The following is a 27717-nucleotide window of genomic DNA, read 5'->3' as shown; positions in this document are numbered from 1 at the left end:
TGCAGCGTGGTGTGAGCACCCGGCACACAAATCACACAAAAATATCACACAAAAATACCCATGGCCTGGCTCTCTGTCCATCTGCATCCCCCAAGCACAAATATTTGGGATGTCTCCTTTTGTCCCACCGAGGGCCATCACATCCACCCTTCCCAGCCACGGGCCAGGCCAGCAGAGCAGGAGACAAAAGCGAGGAGCTGGTTCTGCTCTCACGGGCAAATCTGCAGGAAAGGGCATGTCGTCCAATTTGTTCAGGAAACAATAGCAATGTTTGACATGTCATCAGGATTGATGGAGCAGAAATTTACATGGGAGAATTCAGTTTTAAACAGCTCCACCGGAGCTTCACCCGGTAATGGTTTAGACATTCATCATCCGCCAGACCCACTCAACGACTCCTTAAACTGCCGGAGATTAACTCCGCTCGCAGCAGCTCCAGGGAGCACGGCAGGAGGAGCCAGCACGGGCTGGAAGAACCAAGAAGAGCCTTTGAGGTGGCTCAGATCCCCCATGGAGACCCTGGGACAGCAGTCCTCCTCCTCCCAAAACTGCCAGACAGGGATGAGCAGCTGGAAGTTGGTTGAGCAGAGTGCATTGGAATGATGATCAGGGCTGCCATGGCTGAAGAGCCAAAACTCCCCCATGGAGTCCCTAGGATGGCAGTCCTTCTCCCAAAACTGTCAAGACAGGGATGAGCAGCTGGAAGTTGGTCGAGCAGAGTTAGAATGATGATCAGGGCTGCCATGGCTGAAGAGCCAAAACTCCCCCACGGAGCCCCTGGGACAGCAGTCCTCCTCCTCCCAAAACTGCCAGACAGGGATGAGCAGCTGGAAGTTGGTTGAGCAGAGTTAGAATGATGATCAGGGCTGCCATGGCTGAAGAGCCAAAGCTCCCCCATGGAGCCCCTGGGATGGCAGTCCTTCTCCTCCCCAAGACTGTCAGACAGGGATGAGCAGCTGAAGTTGGTGGCAGGGGGGACAGAGCACTTTGGAATGATGATCAGGGCTGCCATGGCTGAAGAGCCAAACCCTTCCCACCTTTCCCACCGGAGCAGGTCCCAGCTCTGTTTGTTCTCCTTCGCCCTCTTTGTTTTCCCTCCCTCACATGCACAAAGCAGGAAATAAAAATTGATGGGGAACAAATTGCTTTGGCCAGGAGCTCTCTGCTTAAAAGAGTTGTGGCAGGAAAGCAATTACAGGACGTCAAAAAGCTGTCAGGCTGCTGGAGTGACCGGGCAGAGCCTCGTCCCTGCCTGCTCCAGCAAGGTGCCTGTGGCTTGGGAAAGCAAACAGAAGGAGGATTCCCATCTGCTTCCTAGTTGGTTTTTTTTTGTTGTTTTCTAGGAAAGATGTAGTTGCTGCTTGGGGCTGACTGGGCAGCCACGGGCTGCTCAGACTGTGGTACAGGAATTCCAGGGTGGGAAGCCATGCCCTGGCATCCGGCTGATTTTTGGAGCCACCAAAACCTGCATGTATAAAGTAGGCAGCCATCCAAACATCCCTTCCTCAAGGCAACCTCAGGTCCCAGGGGAATAACAGCTACCTGCTGGTAGCCACTGGGATTGGGATTTGATTTGTGATTCGGAGGAGACAAATGTGAAGGGCCAAGGGCTTTCGTGAGATGCAATCACCGGGCTGCGAAAGCTGAATGGAAAACCAATGGAAAACCTACTTAAAGTTATTATGGAATGACTTCAGTGGGGAAACAGCTCTTTTGTCAGCATTGCCTGGCCCGGCCGTGCTCTCTCCCAGGCTTTTACGGAGAGGCTGCCCGGTGGGAGGTGGCAATCAGAGCTGGTGGCTGCCTGGCTCTGGAGCCCAGTGGCTCCAGTGATTAGCTGGGAAGGAGGGAGTGGGGAATCAAGGCAATGCTGGGCTGCCACTGCTCCCCCAGCAGCTCCAAGGCCTGCCCAGGGCCAGCAGCTCAATCGGCGCTAATGATCCCGGAGGGCTGCACTGAACCTGCCTAGGGGGGACAAATAGCCAATCAACCCCCCTGGGAATGGCAGAGCTATTCCCCACCTCTTCTGCCAGCCACCAGGGAAAACAAGAGCTTTCCTGATTGTGTTTTATAACAGCAGCCCCTGCAACATCAGCTCCACACAGGCGAGGTTAACACTTGCCTGGGCAGCCGTGATTTAGCGGGCAGTGATTTACTGGAATGGCTGGAGACTGGGCTTTAAAGCACCAGGTGACAGAAGATGGCCAAAAAGTGAGATAAACAGCCTCTTCCAGCCTGGGTTTTCACTGGTGACACCCAAGACCATTTAAATGTCCATGGGTTTTACTGGAGCTGGGTGCAAGTTCTCCACTAATGAACCACATTGATTTCATATTCGCCTGTTGTCCACCTAAATGGCAAGTGGCACATCTCAGCGATTAAATAACCCCACAATTGCCTGGCCTGACATCTCAATCACCTCACTGTTGGGTCTCTGATGAATTTTACAGCCCAGCAAAATGGAAGAAATTAAGGTCAAAGTCTGGTGGAAGAAATATAAATTCTCAACGATCACTAAAGTGTTTGCAAGGGCTCTGGGAAGCCGATCACGCCACCACCATCTGCAACTGCATCTCACCCAGGTGAGAGCCCAGCAGGCACTGGGGGGATAAAAACAAAGGAGGAGGGATGGGCTGAACAGGTCCTTGCCATGAGATGGACATGAACATGTTGCATCCCAGCCTGGAGAAAGGGAATGGCAAAACCCAACTGATTTGTGCATGTAATGGTTCCTAAACTCCCAGTTCAGGAGAATCACCCTCCTCTTCACACACCAACCTCAGCAGCACCAGGGGCAGCTCAAGGCTGTCTGCCCACTGTGTCACAGTGTCCCTCAGCCAACAGTAGCCCCTGGGTGCTGATTCCCATGGGAGCCTTTTGCTCGAGAAATCACAGCCTTGGATGCTTTGGGAGAGACTGAGGGCAGCTTTGAAATCAGATTAAAATCCCAGGAGTGTTGGCTCCGCAGGAACTTTGTGGGTGTAAAAGCATGAGGAGTCTGGGAGAGGATGTATCAAGGTGAAGACAGTGATGGCCCTAAAGGGACTGCTGAGAAAGAGGTGTGAGGCCAGGGTGTTCACGTGGCAAAGAGCATCACCTTGGGAAAGCTTCTCCCTTGAACTCTCAGCCACATCCTAAATCACCAGGCAAAGCCAGCAGCAAAGGAAAACCACCCAACCCCATCTCCTGCTGGGAACAGTGGGAGGCATGGGGGGAATCCTGCTGCCTGGTTGTGCAGTTTGCACAGGAGCAGGGCTGCATTTGCTCCCTGATTTTCTTCCCCTCTCACAGGCTGAATTGTTGGGTTTTTTCCTTTTTTTTTTTCGGTTGCACAGGGGGAAGGGGCCAAGCTGTGATTTTGTTTTGTTTTCCCACCCCTGCTCTACTGCTCTAGCTGTGCATTTTTCCTGACAGCTCCATCAGGACAGGGAGAGGCTGCACAAGCTGCAATAAGTGTGTGTCTCTCTCTCTCCCCTCATCTCTCGGGCTGTCATGATTCCTATTCCACCCCATTTCAGTCTCACGGATTGATATTTAGATTAAAGAGATAAACACAGCCAAAGAGCACTGGGCCCTGACAGAAAGACGAGGACTTCAGATCTGCCAATCATGCCTGGTAACTCCCTCCTCCCCTTCCCTTTATTTACAGAGCTGGCTTGATAAGAATATTTAATGGGAACAAGGAGTGCAAGCATATTTTTATACTTGTAAAAACCCAAGGAGCACGCAGGAAGAAGCCAAGCCATTCATGTTTAACTTTCCAGGCAATTTGGAATCATCTGCTTTGATTATTTAACTCTTTACTGTTTCTTGTGTTTGCAGTTTCCCTCTCCTCTTGCAGATAAAGGATTCAATTTTCTTTTAAGCGGCAGGGAAATTGGAAGAGATTTTGTTCTGTTTAAGCACAGCTGGAGATGGAGCACTGGGGAGGGGGGGGATTGAGAACAACAAGATCAATTAAGATGCTGACAGGGAGGGAGAGCTGTGTGGGCCACAGGTGGGGAGAAGGGCTGGAGGAAAGGACAAAGCCCAGGCTCGGAGGACATCAGAAACATCCAGCTGGGAGCTCTCCAGCCCCCATGAGCTGCTGCTGAGCCATGCTTTCATATTCCCACCAGTGCCCTCTGCATGCCCTCCTGCTTTCTTAGATCCTCTCCACACATCTGAGCCTCTGCAACACCCAGCTTGCCCCGGACATTTGGCTGGCAGTCCCCAGTTACCACCACCCTGTCCATTCCTCCTCTGCAGCAAGGACTTTCCAAAAACATTTTCCATCCACATAAAGCAGAAGGAAAGGTGGAGGCCGGGCTGGGAGCCCTCCCAGTGTTTCCCCACCCTGTACTTCCATAATCCATGTGGGAAGGTAGAGGAGGTGCAAGGCACTCCTAAGGTAGGTGGGGCAGGTGACTCCCTGCAGAGCAGGACACAAACTCAACCCCCTGAGCAAAATGTAGAGTTGAAAAAGGCTGAGAAGGCCTGTGCTGGCCTCATGGTGACACCCCTGCTGACCACCTCTGGTCCTAATGCTGGGAGAGCACCCCAGGTGCCACCAAAGGGACAGGGGATGGGCTATCCCACACTGATTCCCCATGGAAGATCCCTGGATGCCTTTTTACCCATCCACTGATTTGCAAGGTATTTCCCCACCTCACTCCCTGCCTTCAACTGCTGTGTCCTGATTCCATGTGATTCCATGCAACCTTCCCAAAATTAGGAGCAGAGTTGGTTTTCTCTTGAGGCTGGTCCTCAAGTCACCACCACCACGTGAGAGAGAAGCAGAGCTCAGGGTGAGCTGCTCACCCACCAGCACCTCAGAGCTGCAGCCTCCTCTACTCCCCAACTCTTTCTGGTGCCCTGAATTTATTCATTCTTCAAGAAAAAGGGGAAAGAAAAGCTTTGGAGATCACCAAGAAACAAGAGACAGCAGGAGCTCTACAGGTGTTGGGGGACAGAGAGTGCCCTTGGCAACAGGGATGGTGGAAATTGGACTTTTCTGTCCAATTACACAAAACCACCCAAACCCATGGAGAAGAAGGTGAAGAAGAATGTTGGGAAAGATGAAACAGGAAAGCCTTATAAATATGATTGCCTGGCAAAAGATTTTGAGAATATAGAAACTATAAGCAAGATTGAAATGAAGGCAAGCTTTGAGATACCTCAGTTACTGAACAACGGGAAAACAATGGTGTGGCCAGCTGAAGGTGATCCCCTTTTGATGGAACAACACCCTCTGCTTGCAGACAGGCCCAAGGGTCAGAGCAGACCCTACAGCTTGGCAGAAGGGGTCCAAAGAGGAGTTTTTAGGGTTTAAAATGTAGCACAGTATGGTAATGTAATGATTCTTATAGGCTATATGTACATGCTCTAGGATTTGTATCTTGTACTAGATTGGTCAGTGAGAATTAGAATATTCAACACAGAAGATGATTTATTGTATGGTAACGGGAACTTTGCTCTCTTAGCTCTTGCCTCTTACCCCATTTATTCTCTTACCTTTTTTACTCTCTTGCCCTTTTACTCTCTCACCCTCTCATCCTCTCTGCCCCTCTCTTCTCTCAGTCCTGCTCTGAGCTGTGCCTGGCAGCTCCCAGCAGGGCCCTGCCCCCAGGCCCTTTGCAATAAACCCCAAGTTCCTGACCTGGCTGCAGAGATCTCTCGTCTCCGTCCATCCTGACCATCCTACCCCCAACACTCCTACAGAAGAAGGACCAATCTCTGCCCTAAAACCCCCACCTGGCTTTACATGGCCCTTGGCCACAGGGATGGCGGGAGGCAGGGTGGGGTGAGTCCTGAAGGGAACCAGAAGAAGCCCAAAGGCTTGCAAAACCTCATTCCACCCACATCAGGGCTTGGGGTGGGACAAACCCAGAGGGATGCACCTCTCTGGGCATCCCACAGTGGCTCTGGGATGGCTGCAAAGCAGCGAGGTTGGACACGGGAGCCCCGTGAGGGGATGCAGGAGCCCACGGACCATGGCACCATCCCTGCCAAACTCAAGGGCTGATGGCTGATTGGGAAAGTGATTTGCATCCTAAATAGCTGTTTATTGATGTCTGCAACTCTCCTTGCCAGGGTGGGGAAAGTACATTATCGCTTTCTTGTTGACTGGCGTTTACAGCTGGCTGGAAAGGAGGGGAAAGAAAATCAGGCTGGGATTGATTTCCCCATCCCCAACAGGAGGCCAAAGAGAGATGGAGGCAGCAGAAGAAAACTGACAGCTGGGTGGTAAAGGAGAGGAACTTTGCCAACCAAATTAAAGGTTGATTTAATGAGGAGAGTAATGGAAGGTTAATTAGCACATTTACTTCATTAGGTTCCTACTAACAAGGCTTCTCCCGAGGAAGTGCAGTGGCAGGGAGGGGGAAGATGAGAATCCAGGTGAATGGATCTGCTGGGGATGATGTTCAGGGAGGGACAACCCATGGAGGGCAGGAGAAAAGGACTGCTCAGGAATGTGAACCCATATGTGTGTAGATATATACATTGAATGCACACCCATACATAGGGCAATATATATATATATTACCAAAAACACAGGGACACCATCTCCTCTGTAAAATAATCTAAAAATTTTAATTCAGATTTCATTAAAAACCAGGGGAAGTAGTGGGGTTTTTTACACACAAGACTGCCTTAGAGATTCAGGTCATCAAGCCCCAAGGGAACACGGTGCTTATTTTACCTGCCACATATCACAAGCTACAGAGAATCATTCCTGTGCTGGAATCAATTCCTGCTGGTTGAATTGGGCACCACAGTTTATAAACTGAGGTCTGCTGGAGATGCTGACACTGTTTCTGAGGGTCTCCAAAAAATAAGTGTGGAAAGCCCACCAGCAGCTTGCCCAAAAGAATTGTGTGTGTGTGTGTGTTTGTATGTGTGTGTGTGTATTTAAAGCTCTGAAAAGTCCCCACATCCATTTCAGACTTCCTGAGGGTGGTTGTCATCAGGATAAACCCAGCCCCACCCTAGGCCAGAGGTGTTTCAGGGCAAGGAGGACACCAAGGCAAGGCAGAGCACGTAACCTTCCAGGGATCTGGGAGGAGGATATCCCACAGAGAAGGAAGTCATGAACTCAGCAAGGATTTGGGACAAATAGCTACACAGAGACCATCCCAGAGAGGTGCTGATGTGGTTTCCAAAGCGTGGCTCGTTGATCTGATCCATGCCTGACCTGGCTGGAGCCAGGAAGAGCTGGCAGGAGAGGATCAGGAACAGCAGGGGCTAATGCCTGCTGGGAGATGCTTGTGTGGGGCTTGGAGGAGGGCAAGGGGGCAATTCATTCCCTGCAAGCCCCTCCATGCCTCTCTGTCCTGGACTTTTCTGTCCAATTACACAAAACCACCCAAACCCATGGAGAAGAAGGTGAAGAAGAAGGAGCAGCCTCCGCCCTAAGACCTTCATCTTACTTTATATATATTACTGTATTCTAAACCCTTAAACTCTAAGTTTTCCGCCATGTGATATAACACACTTCAATTCAAACTCCACACCCACAATCTCAGTTCTGTCATTCCATTTTGGAAGCTTCTCCACAGCCTCAGATCAAATGCAGTGTTCTCCTGGGGGTCAGTGCCTGGCAGCACATAAAATCTGACATTCCCAGCACCCAGGGCTCCAGCAGGAGAGCAGGAAGGGGGTCAGCAGCAGCCCCCCAGCTCTCTGCTCCTTGGCAGCCAGCTGATGGAGCCCACAGCCACTGATCCCAGCCTGTGCAGCCAAGCCAGACCGGGGCAAATAAAGCAGAGAGGAGGGATCACGGAGCTAGGATTACTTTCCACACTTCCCTGGAGAACCATTTTTCTCCAGACACTTCAAGGCAAATCAAATGCATTGTTGTGTTAAAAACAAGTTACTCTTGGTTTGTTTGGGCTTTAATGATTTTGGTTATCAGAGCTTTTCAGGAGGACTTTGCTGTGCAGATCTGTGGAGTACGAGGAGCTTAAGGAGATCTCCCGCCCCTTAATTCCTGCCTCCTGCTGGGTCCTCTTAGCCCCCTTCCCCATTCTCCAGGTCTAGCAAATCCATCAGCAACTGGAGCACAGCTCTGGGAGGCCCCTGGCAGCTGCTGGCAAAGCAGCAGTGTCCAAAGGCAGGTTTGGAGGGGCACTGTGCTCCCTGCTCTGCAGTGAGGCAGTGAGGCAGGACCCTGAGATGCCACAGGCTTGGTGTGACACAGGCTCCCACTTTCCCTGAGCTTTCCCAGCCAAGCACCACCCCAGGGACAGGAGGAGATGCTGGCCTGAACTGCCCCCTTCTCTCCCTGATGGAAAGAGCTCACTGGAAGCTGGGCTGGGTGTTGGTGACCTCAGAAGCAAGGCCATGTTTATGTAGCTTCCTCCAGCCAAAAAAACCTTGCCGGCTGAAAGCTTCCTCCTGCTCTCCCCCTGGCCAGGCTGCAGAAGAGTTCCTCAGCAGAATGAGCCCAGGGAGCTGCTTCCAGACCCTCCACAGCTTCCAGAACCTCCACTGCTTCCAGAACCTCCACTGCTCCCAAACCCTCCACTGTTTCCAGACCCTCCACTGCTCCCAAACCCTCCACTGCTTCCAGACCCTCCACTGCTTCCAGACCCTCCACTGCTCCCAGACCCTCCACTGCTCCCAGACCCTCCACTGCTTCCAAAGCCTCCACTGCTTCCAAAGCCTCCACTGCTTCCAGACCCTCCACTGCTTCCAAAGCCTCCACTGCTCCCAACCCCTCCACTGCTTCCAAACCCTCCACTGCTCCCAGACCCTCCACTGCTTCCAAAGCCTCCACTGCTTCCAAAGCCTCCACTGCTCCCAACCCCTCCAATGCTCCCAAGCCCTCCACTGCTTCCAGACCCTCCACTGCTCCCAGACCCTCCACTGCTCCCAACCCCTCCACTGCTCCCAAACCCTCCACTGCTTCAAACCCTCCACTGCTTCCAAAGCCTCCACTGCTCCCAGACCCTCCACTGCTCCCAGACCCTCCATTGCTCCCAAACCCTCCACTGCTCCCAAACCTTCCACTGCTCCCAAACCCTCCATTGCTCCCAAACCCTCCATTGCTCCCTAACCCTCCACTACTTCAAACCCCCCACTGCTTCAAACCCTCCATTGCTCCCAAACCCACCACTGCTTCCAAACCCTCCACTGCTCCCAGACCCTCCATTGCTCCCAAACCCTCCATTGCTCCCAAACCCTCCACTGCTCCCAGACCTCCACTGCTCCCAAACCCCCCACTGCTTCAAACCCTCCATTGCTCCCAAACCCCCCACTGCTTCAAACCCTCCACTGCTCCCAAACCCTCCACTGCTCCCAAACCCTCCACTGCTCCCAACCCCTCCATTGCTCCCAACCCCTCCATTGCTCCCAACCCCTCCATTGCTCCCAAACCTTCCATTGCTTCCAAACCCTCCACTGCTTCAAACCCTCCACTGCTCCCAGACCCTCCATTGCTCCCTAACCCTCCACTGCTCCCAAACCCTCCACTGCTCCCAGACCCTCCAATGCTTCCAAGCCTCCATGCCAGGGAGAGGAAGGAACAGAGACCTGGGCAGCTCTGTCTGATGCCAGACCAGCATTATTCCCCCTCACAGCCATTGGGCATGGAACTCTCAGCCTTCCCTTTCTTCTCCTGCCCCAGCTGTGGTGCTAAAGGAGGGCTTGGGAAGCAGTGGCACAACTCCCAGCTGCTGGAAATGATGCTGGAGCAGGATGGAGAGTAACAGGCTTCTCCTGCCTCTGCACTCAAGCACCTAAGGACTGGCAGAAGGTGTCCCTGCCCACAGCAGTGGAGTTGGAATTAAATGAGCTTTAAGGTCCCTGCCAACCTAAAACATTCTATCACTCTGATCATGGCTCCAGCTGGGCACATTCACCCCCCAGCATGGTCCTTCCCCAGAGTTTCCCATCCCATTCACCCCCCCAGCATGGTCCATCCCCAGAGTTTCCCATCCCATTCACCCCCCCAGCATGGTCCATCCCCAGAGTTTCCCATCCCATTCACCCCCCCAGCATGGTCCTTCCCCAGAGTTTCCCATCCCATTCACCCCTCCAGCATGGTCCTTCCCCAGAGTTTCCCATCCCATTCACCCCTCCAGCATGGTCCTTCCCCAGAGTTTCCCATCCCAGAGCCCCACACCCTCTGCCCCGAGCCAGAGCAGGCATCACACCTCACCACACCTCTCCAGGGTCTCCATCCTTCCAGCCTGCTCCTACCAGGAAAGCCAGCACCCATCAAACCACTGGCCACCAGGCAGGTAGGACCTGGTGGGGGTGTCAGAGCCCCAGTTAATTCAGGGTGCGCTGTATGTTCTCTCTGCCTCGTTCCTGGAAGGCATGAAGTTATACTGGCTGCCTCCTTGCTCAAGAAGTGTGAAATTCTTTCCCTGACCTTTTCTGTTATGTTATTAAAAGGCTTCATGGCCAGTTGTTTCAGAAAAAAAAAATAAAATTGTATTTCAATATCTGCTGGTACTGGGGCAGAACTGGTCCATCTCTTCAGGATGAGCTCTGCTCACCTCCCTGCTTTGCTCCTGCTTCACAAAAGGTTTTTGCTGCTGTGTGGGACCTCCAAGCCTTTCCAGCCTGCTTTTTCCTGGCACAGCAGGGTAGGGAAAAAAGGAAGTTTGCATTGAGAGAGGCCTCTAACAACTGCAGAGCCCTGGACAGGCTGCTTGTCCTTCAGTGGTCACAGATGTGCAATGGACATGTAACTCCAAAGAGCCATGATTTATGTGGCCTGGAAGCTTTGGTTGGAGTAAGGAGCCCTTCACACTGCAAAACCAGGAATCTGTGGCCTAAGGGGCTTATCACATGTATAAAGAGTCATAGAATCATTTAGGCTGGAAATGGCCTCTGAGACCATTGAGTCCAACCATGAACCCAGCACTGCCAAGCTCATCACACATCCTCAACCAATATTTATGTGGTTTTTGGACACTTCCAAGGATGGTGACTCCACCACTTCCCTGGGCAGCCTGTTCCAATTCCTGACCACCCTTCTCATTGAAGAAACTTCTAATGTCCAATGTAAACCTCCCCTGGCACAACTTGAGGCTGGTTCCTCTTGTCCTGTCACTGGTTAACTGGGAAGAGAACTCAACCCCACCTGGCTGCACCCTCCTGTCAGGAGCTGTGCAGAGCCAGAAGGGCCCCCCTGAGCCTCCTTTTCTCCAGGCTGGGCCCTTTTCCCAGCTCTCTCACTTTGTCCTCATGCCCCAAGAGCATGGAAGCAGGAGAGAAAGCTGCCTTTGGGCACATTGTGTGCTCCCTGTACAGGGCAGGAGCTGCTCCCATGGAGCCTGGCCTCTCCAGATGTTCTTGTGCAAGCAAATGACCACCTAAGCCTAAACAATAAATGCCTTTCAGGCACAGAATTAAACAGATGGATGGATGGACAGGGAGATGGAGGGAATGCTAAGCAGAGAGAAAACAAAATCTTAGAGGTTGGACAAGGTTGTGCTGTGCTAGGCAAGTGGCTGAGGATTGACCAGGAATTCAAGGATCTGATCCCACTCCTCTCTGGGCAAAGGGAAGGAGGCAGGGAGCAGAGAGCAGGCAGCAGCTCTGGGTCCCTGCTGGCTGCCTGCACTTGGGGTTGTTTTACAGTTGATTTATAGGTGTAACAGGCAATGTTTCTCTGCTGTCACTGACATGAGGAGCTGAAGTGCTGTAGAAACAAACGGCCATTTGTCACAGCAAATGAAGTCTACTTGCTCTTTCCTTCTGCCTTTCCCTTTCAGCTGGCCACGCTGAGGACAGCCTGGAGAGGGTGGCATTGAGGAGAGCCTTTCCCCTCCTTTCCTAGCCACAGCCAAGGTGGGACAGCCAGGATGCACTCACTGGAAGATGGGCAAACAGCCCAGGGGTTTTTGGGCTGCTGGGAGCAACTTATCCTCCTTCCCCAGAACGCTGGGCTGGGCAGAAGATCAGCAACCTCCCCTTGCCTCAGCTCCCGTGGTTTTAGCTGCTTGTCTCCCTGCCAGGAAGGTGCTGCAGGCACTGCTCTGTCCTGCCAGCTGTGCCTGGCCATCTCCAGCAGCAGCTGGCACGAAGCCTCCTGCCACCCTTCAGCAACCACTCACCCAGCCCACGCACTCCCCTCATCATCCCTGCTCATCCATTTCCTTGACCCCACAAGCCACCTCATTTATTTTTAGCACCCTGGACCCCACTGTCTCTCCAAACTCAGACTTTTTTGCACAAAGGAACACAAAAAGAGAGGAGCCAACAGAAGACCCCCTTCATGAGGATGTCACCCAGCAGCCACCAAAGAAGTGGACATGCCACGTGGCTGGCCAGGCTTTCTCCAAAACCCCATCTCTAACCTGTCACAGGCATCTTTTAACCCTTTCCTTAGGATTTTTCCTCCTGAGAAGCTGAGAGGCCTCAGGAACAAAATGTAAACAATGATTATCTGCTGCTGTGGAATGCAACAGGGGGATCTGTGATTGGTCTCATGTGGTTGTTTCTAAGTAATGGCCAATCACAGTCAGCTGGCTCAGACTCTCTATCTGACACACAAGACTTTGTTATCATTCTTTCTTTTTCTATTCTTAGCTAGCCTTGTGATGAAATCCTTTCTTCTATTCTTTTAGTATAGTTTTAATATAACATAGATCATAAAATAATAAATCAGCCTTCTGAAACATGGAGTCAGATCCTCATCTCTTCCCTCTTCCTAAGCCCCCTGTAAACACTGTCACACCAACCCTTATGTGTGAATACCCAGGAATATTCCTGAGCAAGTGGAAAAGAAGGAAGAAGAGGAGAGGAGGGATTTATTAGCAAGGAAAGCAGGCTTTTTGTCTGCAGCACGTGGGACAGGTGGAGAGATGGGCAGCGACCAGAGGGCTGCAGCTCAAAGGCAAGCGGCCACAGCAGGAGGAGCTGGTACTTTATGAGGGTTGTTAAAAGTTTGGGATCAGCTGGGAGGGCAATTTGGATTTCAGTGCTAATTGCATCCATTCTGATTTACCATAGAAGATTCAACTCCTGGCATTTTGCATTTGCTCTGAAATGCTGGCATAGCTGGAAGTTAGCTGGGGAAAGAGGAGACGCAGTAACAATCTCATTGTTTAGTGTCTGACGGCCTGACTAGCTAAACATCTGCTTGAAATATTAATAACTGTCAGATGGGAACAGCTCGGGGGCTCTATACAGTTTCACACCATCTGTTTGTAAAGTAAACACACTTACACACAGGCACATGCACCCCACTCTTTTGTCCGGGCTTTTATCCTCTGAGTGGGCATCCCTGCATGGATGGGAGACCAGGGGCTGTGCCTGGTGCCTGGGGAGAGCAGGGGGACAAGGAGGGGGCAGGAGGGCAGCTGGAGCAAATGCATTGGGGAGGGAGCCAGGCAAACTTATTCATGACTAATGGCAGCAGCAGTAGCACACCCAAAATGTAGCAGAGGGTTTGCTGCTCCCTCCTGTGATATTCCCCATCCCAGAGGAGCTTTGATGCCTTTTCCAATAGTATTTCAGCACAGGGTTTTGTTGTGGTTCTTGCACCAGAAAATGTGTCTTCTCCATGAGGATGCCAACCAACCCACAGAAGAGGAAACGAGCCCCATGGAAACGCCCCCTGCTATCACCACACCTCTGCTTGCCTCTGTTCTGCTGCCAGCCATGTAATACCATGCTCTGCTAAACAGAGCCATTCCCCTCCTTTTCCATCCTTCACCCTTTTAACAGTGTGACCAACCCTGGTTTGGTTGAGGAAGATGATGGTTCCAAAGAAGGCAGTGAGAAAAGCCACACCAGGGGCACCATGACCACTTGGGTTGCTGTCTGCAGATGAAATGCAGTGCATTTCTCTCTTTGAATTCCTGGTGTGGGCAGCAAACACACACACGCCTTCCAGAGGACAGGAAAGGTCAGGACATCTGCTCCAAAAGCCAATGAGAAGTCAACACCTCACCAACCTTCCAACTTCTGGGGCAAATAAAGTGAAGAGGAAGGATCACGGAGCTAGGATTAATTTCCATACTTCCCTGGAGAACCATTTTTCTCCAGACACTTCAAGGCAAATCAAATGCATTGTTGTGTTAAGAACTAGTTACTCTTGGTTTGTTTGGGCTTTAGTGATTTTGGCATCAGGAAGACTTCAGGTTTCCCAGCAGGTGAACCCCACCACCAGCACCTCCTGATGCTCCCTTCCTGGCTTAGCCCTTGGTGAGGGACACCACAAAGCCAGCACCAATGCCAGGGACTTGGCAGAGGGAGCTGGGATGCTCCTACTCACGTGGACCTGGAGGACAGTGGTGCCCACGGTGGTGTTCTCCAGGAGGCTGACGTTGTAGAGGGCCTTGCTGAACACGGGCCGGTTGTCGTTCTCGTTGATCAGGTTGATTTTCACCCGCGCGAAGCCGACGTGGTCAGGGACGCTCTCGTTTGCGAAGAGCTGAGCAAAACAGCAGGGCAAGGTTGGAGATGATGGGAAGCTTGGGAGAGTTACCCATCCTTTAGTGGAGTAAACAAGGCTCTCCTCAGCTCCCTCACCAGCTGAGCCAGCTCAAGCCAAACCACCAACAGAGCTGGGCCAGGAGGATGGGGAGGGTTTTGGCGCCTGATAGGTGCTCTTAAAACAAAGTTTTATGCTCTATAAAGCTTTTATGGCCCTGCTCTGCTTAAGCTCTTGCAGCTGAGCCTTTGGATGTTGGAAAGAGAAAGTGCAGAGCAAATCTCTTCCCCACGTCCTTCTTTATTATAATTTCCGATTTTTTGGCTGTTTTGTAGAGCTCCACTGTTTCACAGTGGGGATTGTGATAGAATGGTTGGGGTTGGGAGGAACCCTTAAAGGCCACCTAGTCCAACCTCCTGCCACGGGCAGGAATATCTTCCACTAGACCAGGCTGCTCAGAGCCCTATCCAACTTGACCCTGAATTTCCAGCAATGGGACATCCACTTCTCTGGGTATCTTGTTCCAGTGTTTCACCACCCTCATGAAAAAAACCTCCCTTATACCTAATTTAAATCAACCATCGAAAGCCACTCCCCCTTGTCTGTATGGCAACAGTCCCTGCTGAAATATTTGCTCCATCTTTCTCCTAGGCTCTCTTCAAGTACTGGACAAGAGAGAGAAAGATGCTGAATGGTCATTTTTAGGTCATGCTGGAAACTGTGGCTGTCCCACAGAGCCCAGGGGTGCAGCCTTACCGAAAATTCATAGCGGGGAATGGTCTCGAAGTCCAGCGGCACTGCCACACGCACACGGATGTCCGCCTTCCCCTGGATGGAGGTGGGTGAGATGATGAAGTGGTTGGAGTTGTTGCCCACCAGGTAAACCTCAAAAACGCTGTTGGGTCCCTGGGAAAGGAAAGAGCAAGGCTGGTGTTTTGTTTCCAAAATCCAGGTGCACATGAGGGGAGTGGGAATGCGCCCCTGGGATGAGCCCGTGCAGCACACAGAGGGAAAGTTCCTTTTGCTGGCTGAAGGTGCACACACCACACAGGGGGTCACACACTGGGATTTCACTGCCTCAGGATGGGAGCACAGCCTGGGTGCCTCTCCCATGCAGAAGGCTTTTCCCAGTAAGGCCAGCTCAAACTGGGAACTGGGAAAACTCCTCCTCTCCCAAGATCTGGCCAGCAAAGCAGCGAGGCCACCGACCTACTGATGCTTTCAGAGCCTTGCTCTGAGCACAGCCCCCTTCCCAGAGCACAGCCCAGCAGAGCACATGAAAAGCAAGCTCAGAAACTGCCAGAGATGAATTTCCAATTTTCCCTGAATGACCTCCCTCCTATCAGAAAAAGTGGCCAATTAAATGCACGAAGGGGCACTAATAGCAAAAGCTGCCTAAGTGTGACCGCTGCGAGCGGGTGACACGAGCAGAATCTCTGCCTTGCCCTGCTCCTTGCACACCTCCATGCAATCCATGGAGCTGAGGGCACACTGAGCATCTCCCAGGGGAGCCCCACAGCAGGAGCAAGCCCTGAGGACACCCACAGAACCACATAAGGGCACCCAGTGCCTCAGGAGCCCAGCAGTGCTCTGCTGGTGGACAGTGGGAGCATCTCAGGGTGGATTAGCACCTTCCATGAGCTGTTTTAGTGCTGAATGAGGGCGTGAGGGATGCTCCCAACACCCCAGACACACCCCTGGGAGGGAGGGAGCAGAGGATACAGAGAATGGCAGAAGGAAGCATTACTTCCCAAGCTATTTTGTGCCCTACCCTCAGGATGTCAGTTTACAACAAATGGCCATTTCCCACTTGCCACCAATGACAAAAAGCTACTCCATTGAGGAATTTCTGCCCATCTCTGCTGAGGAGCCCTCAGGATCCCTCCCAGGGCCTGCACCCTCCCTGCAGTACATGAGAGCACCTTTTGTGGCAGCGAGATGTGAGGGATTTTCTTGGAAGCCAGAGAAGAGTGAATTTGTTGGAGGCACGAGATAAAAGTTGAAACATCAAAAGAAATCCAAGTATTTGCAGGAAGAGAGCCAGGTGGATTAATTCCCCTCTAGCTGGGGAAGGAGATCAGCTCCAGATACCCACTATCCCTAATTAGCAGCCCCTCCAGTGCCTCAGTCTCCCCATGTGAGGTCTGGAGAAGGGGGATGCAGCTGCCTCTGGGGAGGGCTGCTGTGAGTTACCATTTATATATTTATTCAGCTATTTATTTTTTTGCCTGGGCCCCCATGCTGTTTTCCTTGCTCCTGGTTCCCAGAGCTTGCGAGCCCCCTGCGGATGCCTGAAAGCACATCTGAATATTCAAATTGTTATCAGCTGCCCAGCAGAAGGGCCTGGCTAAGCCAGGCTCACAGCAAGGACCCCCCACTCCAGAGGAAGCCACAGGGAGCTGCTTACATTTCCCTCACCCCTTCCTACCTGCTCCTGCCACCCAGAGCAAACAACAGATTTGAAATGTGGTTGGGAAGAGGAAAAACAAGCGCTGCATCCCCAGGCTCTCAAAGGTCCTGGTGTGCAGTGATCACAGCCAGCATCATCCCTTTGCAGTGCCAAGGGTGAGGATGAGGATGTTATCAGTGACCTGTTTGTGTGCTCATTCCCCTCTCCATCCCCTGACCTCCCAGCTCCTGCACGGCTCGAGTTTTTCCCCACCACTGCAAACAAACCGAGCCCCTTGCCTTCCTTTAGAGCCACAAATTAAGGAGCAGCCTGCCAAAGCTCAGCAACCCTCCCACAATAAACCTGTCTCCCTCTGAAACAAATGGACCCATAAAAAGCAGGTTTTGGAAGGAGGGAAGTTTGCTATCACCCAACGCCGGGATGCGGCCGCACGTTTTCCAGCTCCTCTCATCCCATGCCAGCACTCGGGGCTTGCCCTCGCTGTGGCTCAAGGTTGCTGCCCACTGCCTCCTTCCTGGCATTCAAATCTCTCAGGCAGCACCACAACTGAGGGAAATTTCGTGTTGATTCAGCTCAAAGGCAACTGGAGCTGCAGTTGTGTGTAATTACGGCTTTGTTCTCCGCGGAGTGCGTAACCGGAGCTGCCACATCAACCTCACACACAAACCCTGCTTCCAAAACAGCCACCCCTGGCTGATCAGACAGCATTTTTGGACAATTTGTGACAGGCTTGGTTGGCAGCCTGAAATCCCCTCTGAAATTCCAGGGGGAGAGCCCAAGGAATTGGAGCTCTGGAGCCTGGCAGGCAAGGGCAGGAGCTCAGGTGTGAGATGGCAGCAGGTGGGTCCAGCTGCCACCCCACAGGTCTGAAACTTCAGGTGGGACCTGCTCATGCACCTGCTGTGAATCATGGACAAAAATCTGCTCTCCCAGCTTGAAATCCACACTCACGTGGCAGAGTTCAGGAAACCCCTGCTCCCACCAGGAGGCTGGGGCAGCCACATCAGCTGTTTCAGCTGGGGCTGAGGATGGATCATTGTTTTTATTGCTGCTTTTTCACCCACTATCACCTGCTGGCTTCATCCATCACTAATGCTCCCACTCAGCTCCTTCCTTGTGGCAGCACACCCAGAAATGCTTCAGGAATGATTCCACCTTCCAGCAGTCACAGCAAATGTTTAGCATCACTTACCAATGGCTAGACAAGAAAACAAAGTAAAAAATAAAATAAACCAAATCCCTAGACAAGCAGACAACCCTTCCTCAACAGCACCATTCCCTGAGGTGCACGGGGAGGTTGATTTCCTGCAATTATTTTCAGCACAAAGTGAACTACGCTTGGGAAAAGCAGCCTGGGAATCCTCAGTTTTGTCCTTTTCACGCTGCCTCAGTTCAGATTTGCCTTTGGGGCCCTCAGTGCAATTTGCTTTTCCAAAATGGAGAGCCCTGCCTTCCTGAAGCACAAAATCCAGTGCAACTCCAACTTTCTTCCCAGTCACTTTCCAGGCACTTTCTGGGCTATTACCTGCTACAAGCTACGGAGGATTTAATATCCTTCATTCTGAATTCATTCAAATTCTGTTTGTATTCTAATCCAAAGAAAGGAAAGAGCTGAGAGTTCTGGAGTGGAGGTGAAGGAAGGGGAAAGAAGAAGTTGGGGGTTTTTTGAAAGCAATTAGTGCCTTTTTGTAGGGCTTGGATAACTTAGGCCTGGCTCTAGTGAGTCAGACACAAATGGTGCTTAATCCCTCCTCTGAAAACACAAGGCATGAAGGGGGTTATTCCCTGCACCCATCTCAAAGCATTCAACTCAGAACAGCCTCTCTGGGTGTTGCCTGTCTCTCTCCCACTGCCCAGCCACCTTGGGATCCCAGCACCCCTCTCCTACCCTGTGCCAATAACCCTTTTGAGAACTCACTGGGCACTGACACTTGTCCCCTGTGTCCCTAAGGAACTCACTGGGCTGGCAGGCAATGCAGGATGCCTGGAGCAAAATGCTCCCCAATCCTTCTGATCCCCCTCCCCAGGCTAGCAGCCCTATTCTCCCATCTTTTTGTCCCTCCTAAGTGTCAGCCCTTGCCTGCTCCCTCCCTCCTGGAGGAGTTTTCTCCTTCCCTGCTCTCCCCAGGTTATCTGCTGAATTCCACACACGCCTGCACAGACGGGGATCAATCCGAGGCTGCCTCGCCTTCAGCTTATCTCTGCTCCAAATGATTGATTTTCCCTCTTTAAGGGTAATTTGCTGGTGAATTCCATGTATTGCAAAAACCCCTGTGAAATCTAATTCAGCCCGACTGGCAGCTGGCACTTTTGGGAGAGAATACTCGTGTGCCGTCAATTCCCCTTTACAGTTTCTTGCCATGTAGATCATATTTATAGTGCTTGTGCCTGTCATATGCATATATATGCTCTGCATGAATCATATATTGCCACCTGCACACTCATGGGCACACAGGATATCCTGGTGGGGGTCTCTGGTGAAGCTCTGTGCAACAAAGAGAGCGTTTTCCCATGGCCCAGATTTTCCTTATTTAAAATTCCCCATTTACCTTCCTCGATATGCTTATTTTAGACAATTGTTTCAAAATGATTTTAAAATGTCAGGCCATGATGGTGGTGCTTCAGACAGCTTCTGCCCTTTTCTTCCTCTTCACTCAAGCATGCAGAGCTGGTTTCCCTGGCATGGCCTGGCAGAGCAGGCTGCTGCTCCCCTTAACAGGAATCCATGGATCTCAGAGCCATAGGAAATGGGGGATGCACCAAAGGATGCCCTGCTCCTTTTCCTGGATGGCCAAACCCTTGATTTCTCCCTGTGATACTGCATCAAGCCACTGGGTACAGAACATCAGCATATCCAAAAAGGACACCCCTGTCTCCCAAATCAGCATCCATATCTCCCAAATCAGCATCCATGTTTCCCAAATTCCAGCCCAGCAGCAGATGAGAATAGGCAGAATCGAATAGGCAGAACAGCTTCTGCCCTTTTCTTCCTCTTCACTCAACCATGTAGAGCTGATTTTCCTGGCATGGCCTGGCAGAGCAGGCTGCTGCTCCCCTTAACAGAAATCCATGGATCTCAGAGCCATAGGAAATGGGGGATGTCCCAAAGGATGCCCTGCTCCTTTTCCTGGATGGCCAAACCCTTGCCTTCTCCCTGTGATACAGCATCAAGCCACCAGCATATCCAAAAATGACACTCCTGTCTCCCAAATCCGCATCCATGTCTCCAAATCAGCATCCATGTCTCCCAAATTCCAACTCAGCAGCAGATGAGCCCTCTGAATTAACACCAACCTGTCCCAGAGCTCAGGGCTCTTGTTCTCAACCCAGAAACAAACCTTGCTGTAAAAGCAGATAAGTTAGTGCTTTAATCTTCTGCCTCACATACAGGATTTATTCCCCCTGCTGAACCACCAAATGTGAATGAGGAGAACCCAACCACAGCCTGGGGGTGTCCAGTTGAGTGCAGGCTCAGCCTGAACACTGGGAAATCTCAATGGATTTTCCTAAGCAGCTCTTGAATGGCTTGGGAAAGCTGTTCAAGGGTCTGCTCTCTATCTGGCAGGGAGAGAAGCTCAGCTGCACAGCAGATAGTGCTTTTTTCTTGGCTCATAGAACCCCAGACTGGTTTGGGTTGGAAGGGATCATAAAGCTTAGTTCATTCCAGCCCCATGCTCTGGGCAGGGACACCTTCCACAAGGCAGGTTGCTCAAGAAGGCTGAATCAAAAACCCTGTGCAAACCCTGTGTACTCATTTCCCTTTCAGTAAATCCTGGAGAATGCAGAAAGGAAAAGCAGCACACCTGGCTGAACACCTCTCGGCTGCACCCCAAATCCGTGTGAGGGGCCACCTCAGCTCAGCTCAGTTGCCTCCTCTTGAGGAGCTCCCCACCCCACCTGACAGCTCCTCCTGCAGCAAGACCATGGCCTCATTTGGGGAGTGAAATCTGAGAGTTTGCAGGGGCTGGGCTCTGAGGAAGGGCTTCTCCTTGGAGACACTCGCTTGGGAACCTTGTCTGAGAGGTTAATGCCAGCTGAGCTGCAGAAAGGCACTTACAGCACAGAGGGAAAGCCAGGCATAGGCTTTCAAGTGAGGTCTTGTGTGCCTCAGAAATGCATTTTTAAGTGCTTTGCTGAATGGTTTAATCTGACTCCTTCCAAAAGCCATCATTTCAGTTTGTGCAAAACACACCAGAAGAAAGAAAGGCCAAAAACCCCACGGTTAAAAAAGGCTGTGTGGGCCTGGCTTTGAAAAGCCTTGTTTAACAGCCTTGGCAGCCCACACGGTGTGTGTTAAAGGCCAGACCCATGTGACAGCCCTTTCCCCAGCTCCACAAAGGCACAATGACAGGAAGGCTCCTCAAAAAACCACCCAGACCCACAGGACCTCTGCACAGGGCAGAGTCCAGGCTGCTCCCTCAACCAGCTGGAGGGCTAAAGGAGCAATGCCTGAATTTTCCAGAGGGGCCAGACCCTCAGGGGCTCAGGAAATAAAGTAATCTGCCAAGGGAATCTCCCAGGACTCTGTGACATAAGGTGGGAGGCAGGAGACAGACTCGAGCAAAGTGATCTTCCCAAAGACTCCGGTTTTGATTTCCCGTGTCTCAACCCATCTGCTCTCATTTATTTCTCTCTCTGCTTTCCCTGGAGACGTGTACAACTCTCTTCTGGTTTCCCTGTGCCCCTTACACAGATGAGTTGTGGCATCTCCAGCATGAAGCCAGTGCTGCCAGAACAGCTTCTGTCAGCCACATCCTCAGTCCCATCCCTGCCTGAAGTTCTTGGTCCTTGCCAACGCATCCCTCCACGCCTGCACCCACAGAGAGAAGAGAGAGCCTGGTGCCATCTCAGCCACCTCAAATCCAGATGGTTTGTAAACCCCTCACAGCTCTCACAGGGCACTTGAGCATCCAAGATATCTCTGCCAGGCAACTACATAACCTTTCTGTAGTTTTTTCACTGAAACTTGGTGGGTCTTCAGGGCTCTACAAATATTTCTCTGGGAAGCAGTGCTGCCTGCAGGTGCAGTCCTACTTCTATCTCATACACATCTTTTTCATAAGCTGGGCATCTTTTCCCATTTTTTCCCCCCAAAGTGCTACCTTGACAGTTAACCCAGTTGCAAGCATCCATGAGAGGAAATAAGGGAGATCCATCCCAGGATAATGCAGGAAAAAAAGTAACCAATTGCTTATAACTTTCCTCCCTCCAGATATTCCAAGAATCAGCTCTCCTCTGCTTCTTATCAGTGAAAATAATGCCACGGTCAAAGCAATCTGTGTTAATATGATGGTCTCTGAAGACGTGTACAGTAAAACTCCTTCAGACTCCCTTAGCACAAGAGATCCTCTCTCAGCAGTTTTGAAAATCTCAGCTAATTCTTTTGGGGAAATCTCAGGAAGTGAAAGAAATACATCAAAAGAACAGCGTGTATTTTTTGCTGGTGCGATGGGGAAGGCAAGGCTATTTTTTATTCTCCCATTTTAAAATTAGCAAGGCTGAAAAGTGAATTCTTGAATGGGAGTCACTCCAGTAAAATGAGCTTTTAACCAGAAATAATGACAGATCCTTCATCCTGGTGGCACAAACAGAAGTGTTACAATGCCCTTCAAGAATGGATCTGCTGACATCTCTCAGCAAGCACGACAGCAGCTCTATTCAGAAACTATCCTAAGCATCTGTCATATCCATATCTTCTTTATTAGCAATTGACATTTTCAAGAAAAAACAGTCTCTTTATCTGCTTAATAGCTCATCTGCACCTCTTCAGGCTGAACTCATAACTCCTGCATGGTGACATCATGTCACCAGTAAGTTATTAGTTCTGTGTCATAATCACTTCAGATGGAAAAAAATGGGATTTCTGGGTGGCTTGACGAGACGGGGTGAGCTCCACCCAGGGCTGGGGAATAGCAAATCCATCTTCTCAGCCAGAAAAGGCAACTTAAAGATGCACATTTTAACTGACCCACCAGGATCTTGGGGGCTGGGGGCAGGGGGAATGTTTTGTTTCCCATTACCTGAAGCATCAGGAAAACATCCTGGTGATGCTTTGCCACAATGCTGGATGAAGCCCTGAGCCACCTGCTCTAGTGGAGGCTGTCCTGGCCCCTGGCAGGGGGGTTGGAAGGAGCTGATTTTTCAGGTACCTTCCAACCCAACCCATTCTGTGATGGCATTTATTCTGACAAACCCTCTCCCCTCATGTCCTGTTCAGCCCGAAGAGGAATGGGAACAGCAGGAGCCTGCGGGCAGAGCCTTTCCCAGCAGTTTTGGCCAGCTCACCATGAGGTGTCAGCACTGCTTTGGAGCAGGCACCCGGCGGCGTGGCGGGGCTGGGGGGGGACCAGCACACAGGAGCAGCCAGACGTGAACTGCACAAGTCAAATAATCAGAGTAATTGAAGGCTGGGAGCCCAAGGCTGGAACAGGGGCTGCAATCCCAAGCACGGCACGGATCGGCGCGTGACAAACAGGAGCTCCACTGACACGTGGGAGGAACAAGCCTCCAAAGCTCCTGCCTTGTTTGCAGTGATGAACTGGTATCCCAGTCCTCCCTGCTCTGAGGGGCATCTCCTACATCCTCCCTGACTTAGCCTGGGGCTCCTGCCTTCCCTGTCCCTGGCAGGGGAAAACTCCTCCTTTGCTAAACCAGACTGGCAAAGCAGTGCCTGACAAGAGCCCTCAAAGCAGGCAGGGATCAGCCTCCCAGACAATCCTATTTTCTGGCTCTCAGGGGCCCTGCAATCCTGACTGCATTAGTGCCTGCACACTGGGGAGGGAAACTGGGCTGGGGGTACACAGCAAACACAGAGATGGCAGCAGTGAGAGATGGAAAAGGGGTGCTGGGACAGAACCATGCAGTGACTCCTCCCCTGCCCACCCCGAAACCCAACCAGTGCTACCCCACAAAGGAGGGAGAGGAAACCTCACCTCATCCTTGTCCTGCACCTGGATGAAGAGGGGAAGGGCAAAGCCCACCTGGGCCAGCTCTGGGATGGCCACGCTGTACTCGGAGCTGTTGAACTCGGGGGCGTTGTCGTTGACGTCGATGACCAGGATGTTGAAGGTGGTGGTGACGCTGGCGTTGGAGGGCGTGCGGTCATCGTTCAGCTCTGTCCCCTGCAAGGACAGAAAACAGGGCAGCCTTTGTTCTCCAGAAGGAATGAATGTAAAGACAGTGTGCACAGCGAGACACTCTTGCAGCTTTCTCTTCCTCCACTTTGCCACAGAAGGATTCCCAATTGGCTCTGCCATTGGTCCATTAACACATAGAGATGTTGGCTCAGCTTTCCCATCACTCATGCTTTAGTCTCACAAAAACCTTTCCAGGGGTTCAACATTTCCCTTAGGAAGGCTGTGGCCAAGTTCTTCTGCAACAGGTTGGCGGGATCTGGAGTCACACAAGAACAACTAGATTTCCCTGCCACAAGCGTTTAAACAGAAAAAAATGTCCTTTGTGAGATGTAGGGGACAATCCACAAAATAAGGGGCAAAGAGCACTCCTGCTCTCTGCTCTGCCATTCCTGATGTGGGACTGGGAGCTGACAGTGAACCACTCAGTATGCTGAAAAACATAGGGATGGAAAACTAGGGCACCAGAGGAAAAGAACACTTAGACCTTAAAATAGGTTTGGCAACACGTGTCTAAATACAGAGCTGAGTCATGAGTCCACATCACACCTCTGTCTCAAGAAGGACTTTAATTCTGCCTTCCCAAAAAGAGAGTGCAGATTTTAATGCCAGAGAAGCAGGACTCATGAAACAGCCTTTTCAAGGCGAGTCCCTCCTCTTGTCCTTTGGATAATCTTGCTTTGCTGTGGGCATGGAAAAGCAACGCTCTCACGACCCACACGGCTCATTGCTATTCACTGCTTCTGCACACAGCAGCAGAACAGGCTGATCCCAGCGAGGAGCAATCCAGCTGTATTTTCACTGTGTGCTCCAGGATGAGAGCAGCAGGGAACATTTTGGGTCCTGGGGATGTGGGATGCACAGAGCTGGCATTTGCGGGAGGATGCGAAGTTTGTGGGGAGAGGACATGGAAATCTGTCAGAGCAACAGAACGTGGCTGGAACTCCATTGTCATGCAGGCAGGAAAACGGGCAAGTTTTCAGGCTCACAAACCTTTCCAAGATTAAACAGATATTTTTGTCCCTATTAAAACCAGACAATCTTTCCTCTCTTGATTTTTGAAACTATAAAAGCCTGAATGAAGCTATACCAGGGGTGGGTGAGGATCTCCTCCTCACACACAAAGCCTCATGGTGTGAACTGTGTCTGGGACCTAGAGGGGTGATTTCTTGTGCCTCTGCCCCACTCCAAGGAAGCATCACACTTGCCAAAACAAGAAGGCAATGCGCTGGCTGCCTCCCTCCCAATCAATGACCCTTCCTACGCTGATGATTTTTCCCCACCCCGGCCCAGCAGAATCCATACTTCTAAATGTGTTTCCAACCAGCTGCCCAGCTTGGTATTGATTTTAATTACAGGGCTGTGAGCAGAGCCAGGGAGTCACTCTGAGGTGGGGCTGGAGAGGCTGGAGAGCCACGCTCCAGTGCCTTTTCTTGACAAGGCAACTTCCAGCATCACTCCCTCCCCGTGCCAGGGAGGCACAGATGATGTCCTGTTACACCACTGCCTGCTGACAAGACAAAATGTCATGTTTATCCAGGGCTTTGGTGGGGAGAAGGAGGAAAAACAGGCAAAAGTAGGCACAATTCAGGTGCCTCAGTATGTGTCTGGTGCTATATGCAAGCCTGGGGTATCTGCATGCTGCCAGCAGGCACAGCCACAGGCAGGATGGCAAAAATGGCCTCACACATCATGTTTTGGGCCACCAGACAAGGGGACTGTTGTCACCCTGATTTTTAAAGATTTTCTAAGCCTTCCGATGTTTACATTCTTGTAACAAATTTCTCACACACTTTCTGTAAATAACTTCCAGTTTTGCATTCTTTTATGGAGGAGGAGAAATTTGATGGACTGTTGGTTTGTCCAGTGCCATTGGAGAGGTGGCACTTTCACCCTCCAATCCACTGCCACTTTTGGAAATCTATTAATGTTGGAGTCAGAAAATAAACTTCCCTTTTCCACCTTGAGAGCAGCAGTTGTGTGTGTGTGGTGTTATTTCGTGTCCTATAGTGACAGACTGTGTTTAACATCTCACTTGGTCAGCAGACCATGGCTCTGGATGCCCAAGAGAACAACAGAGCCCAGGTTTGCAGCATTATCTGGAAGGGGGTGTCCCCAGGCAGGATGTCCTCCCCATCCTGCTCTGTCCATGTGCTTCCCAGCTGGAGCAGTCTCACCTTCACTGTGAGGATGAATCCAGCGCTGTAGAAGGGATTTTCCCTGTCCAGGGGCCCATTCAGGGTTAAGGCTCCACTGATGTAGTCCAGTGCAAAGATGCTGTTGGTGTTACCTGGGAAAAATAACAGGAATGTGAGCACAAGCAGCTGGCACAAAAAAGTGCTGGAGACAACAGGGAGGGGAGCAAGAGGACACAAATTCTAAGCTGTGGTCTCTAGGAACCTGGCACACCATTCCAATGTGCTTTGAAATGTCATGGCTGTAACACTCCTCTCCTCCTCTCACCTGTCCCAGCTCAGGGCTCAAAATGGGGCTCTCTTTCCACAGCAAAAAGCTGCCAGTGCTGGAGGCAGCTGAAGAATTTCAAAGGGTTCTATATTATTAAAATCTGCAACAGCAAAGCTGAAAGCAGGACCAAATCCAGCTGCTCCCCTCTGAGTGACCACTTGCATTTGCAGGGTGCTGTTCCTGGGGTGGGCATGGCCTCTCTCCTAAAATCCAGGGGTTAAGGGACATCAGTCCAGGATAATCACAGGGAGGCACAGATGGACCAAGCTCATGGAGAATTCTCCACAAACAGGTGGTGGTTTAGCTTGCCAGAGGGTGCTGAGGGGGATACAAGTCCAAATGTACTCAAGGAGAGGCTGCAGAGCTTAAAGAAAGAAAAAAAGTCTATCAAGTAATAGAGAAGCCTCACACAGCTCAGGAATTTCTTAGCTGGGTGTATTAGAAGCCAGTGAAAGTATCAGCAAAATTGTGTGGCACTTGCCCTGCTTTAATGCTCTTGCCATATGCATTGACCCTGTGCAGCTGCCTGGTTTTCCTCTGCTGGAGCCAAATTTGGCTCCTGTGCCTGTCCCTGCATGCAGGCAAGCAGCCAGGATGCCACTGAGCATCCCAACCCATCCCATCCCATCCCATCCCATCCCATCCCATCCCATCCCATCCCATCCCATCCCATCCCGTCCCATCCCATCCCAGCTTGAATTCTCCTCTGGAATCAGACACCCAGAGGGGATGAAGACAATATGCTCTGTGGGAATCCATAAAACCAGAGGGTTTTGGGAAAGCTGCAAAAGGCAGGCCTCAGAGACAGCAGAACTGTGATTGGAGCTAAGAAGCAGCCATGAGATTGGTCAGCAGAAAAATTATATAAGAAGTAGAAAAGCAAGGACAAATAGAACAATGGTCTGTGTATTAACACTTGTTTAGAATAACTCCCTAAGGTGCAGAAAAGTTTATCTAGCAAGATATTAAGAAGTTTTAAGCTTAATAATGGAGCTCTGTGCATTGTGCTTTAAGGCTTTAAGGCTTACAAGCAGGTATTGTATTTAAAATAAGCAAGCATTGTTTAACAGAAGGAAAAAAAAAGGTACAGGTGCTTATAATAATTAGATAGAACTACTGTCAATGTGCTTTTGCTTTGTGTGATTGGTCAAAAAACTTTAAAAGTAAGTTGTAACATTAAGTTCTTTGTCTGTTGCTGGGCACATGAGCTGATGACACCTTCCCATTGTCATAACCATGTAATGAGAGTGATGCTGGAAAATAAAACAGCCCAAGGCACGTTCCCAGCAGTCCTGTCCCGTTTGTGATTTGTACAGAGATCCCAACCAATGCTA

General features: G+C 51.0%; 1 protein-coding gene across 1 annotated transcript in view; it reads right to left on the bottom strand.

The window, feature by feature from the left end:
* CDH23 (cadherin related 23) overlaps nucleotides 1-27717 on the bottom strand; it is a 226030-nt gene that overhangs the window by 78342 nt on the left and 119971 nt on the right. Inside the window, exons 10-13 of the mRNA XM_077183497.1 lie at nucleotides 26095-26207; nucleotides 23717-23905; nucleotides 15131-15280; nucleotides 14216-14374 (exon numbers count right to left, since the gene is read on the bottom strand). Coding sequence (XP_077039612.1) covers nucleotides 14216-14374; nucleotides 15131-15280; nucleotides 23717-23905; nucleotides 26095-26207 — 611 coding nt within the window. The remainder of the gene's footprint in view (nucleotides 1-14215; nucleotides 14375-15130; nucleotides 15281-23716; nucleotides 23906-26094; nucleotides 26208-27717) is intronic.

Source organism: Agelaius phoeniceus, chromosome 9 (genome assembly GCF_051311805.1).
Source record: "Agelaius phoeniceus isolate bAgePho1 chromosome 9, bAgePho1.hap1, whole genome shotgun sequence".
Classification (NCBI taxonomy): Eukaryota; Metazoa; Chordata; class Aves; order Passeriformes; family Icteridae; genus Agelaius; species Agelaius phoeniceus.
The sequence above is the reverse complement of the archived record's forward strand: the minus strand, read 5'-3'. Positions and strand labels throughout refer to the sequence as shown.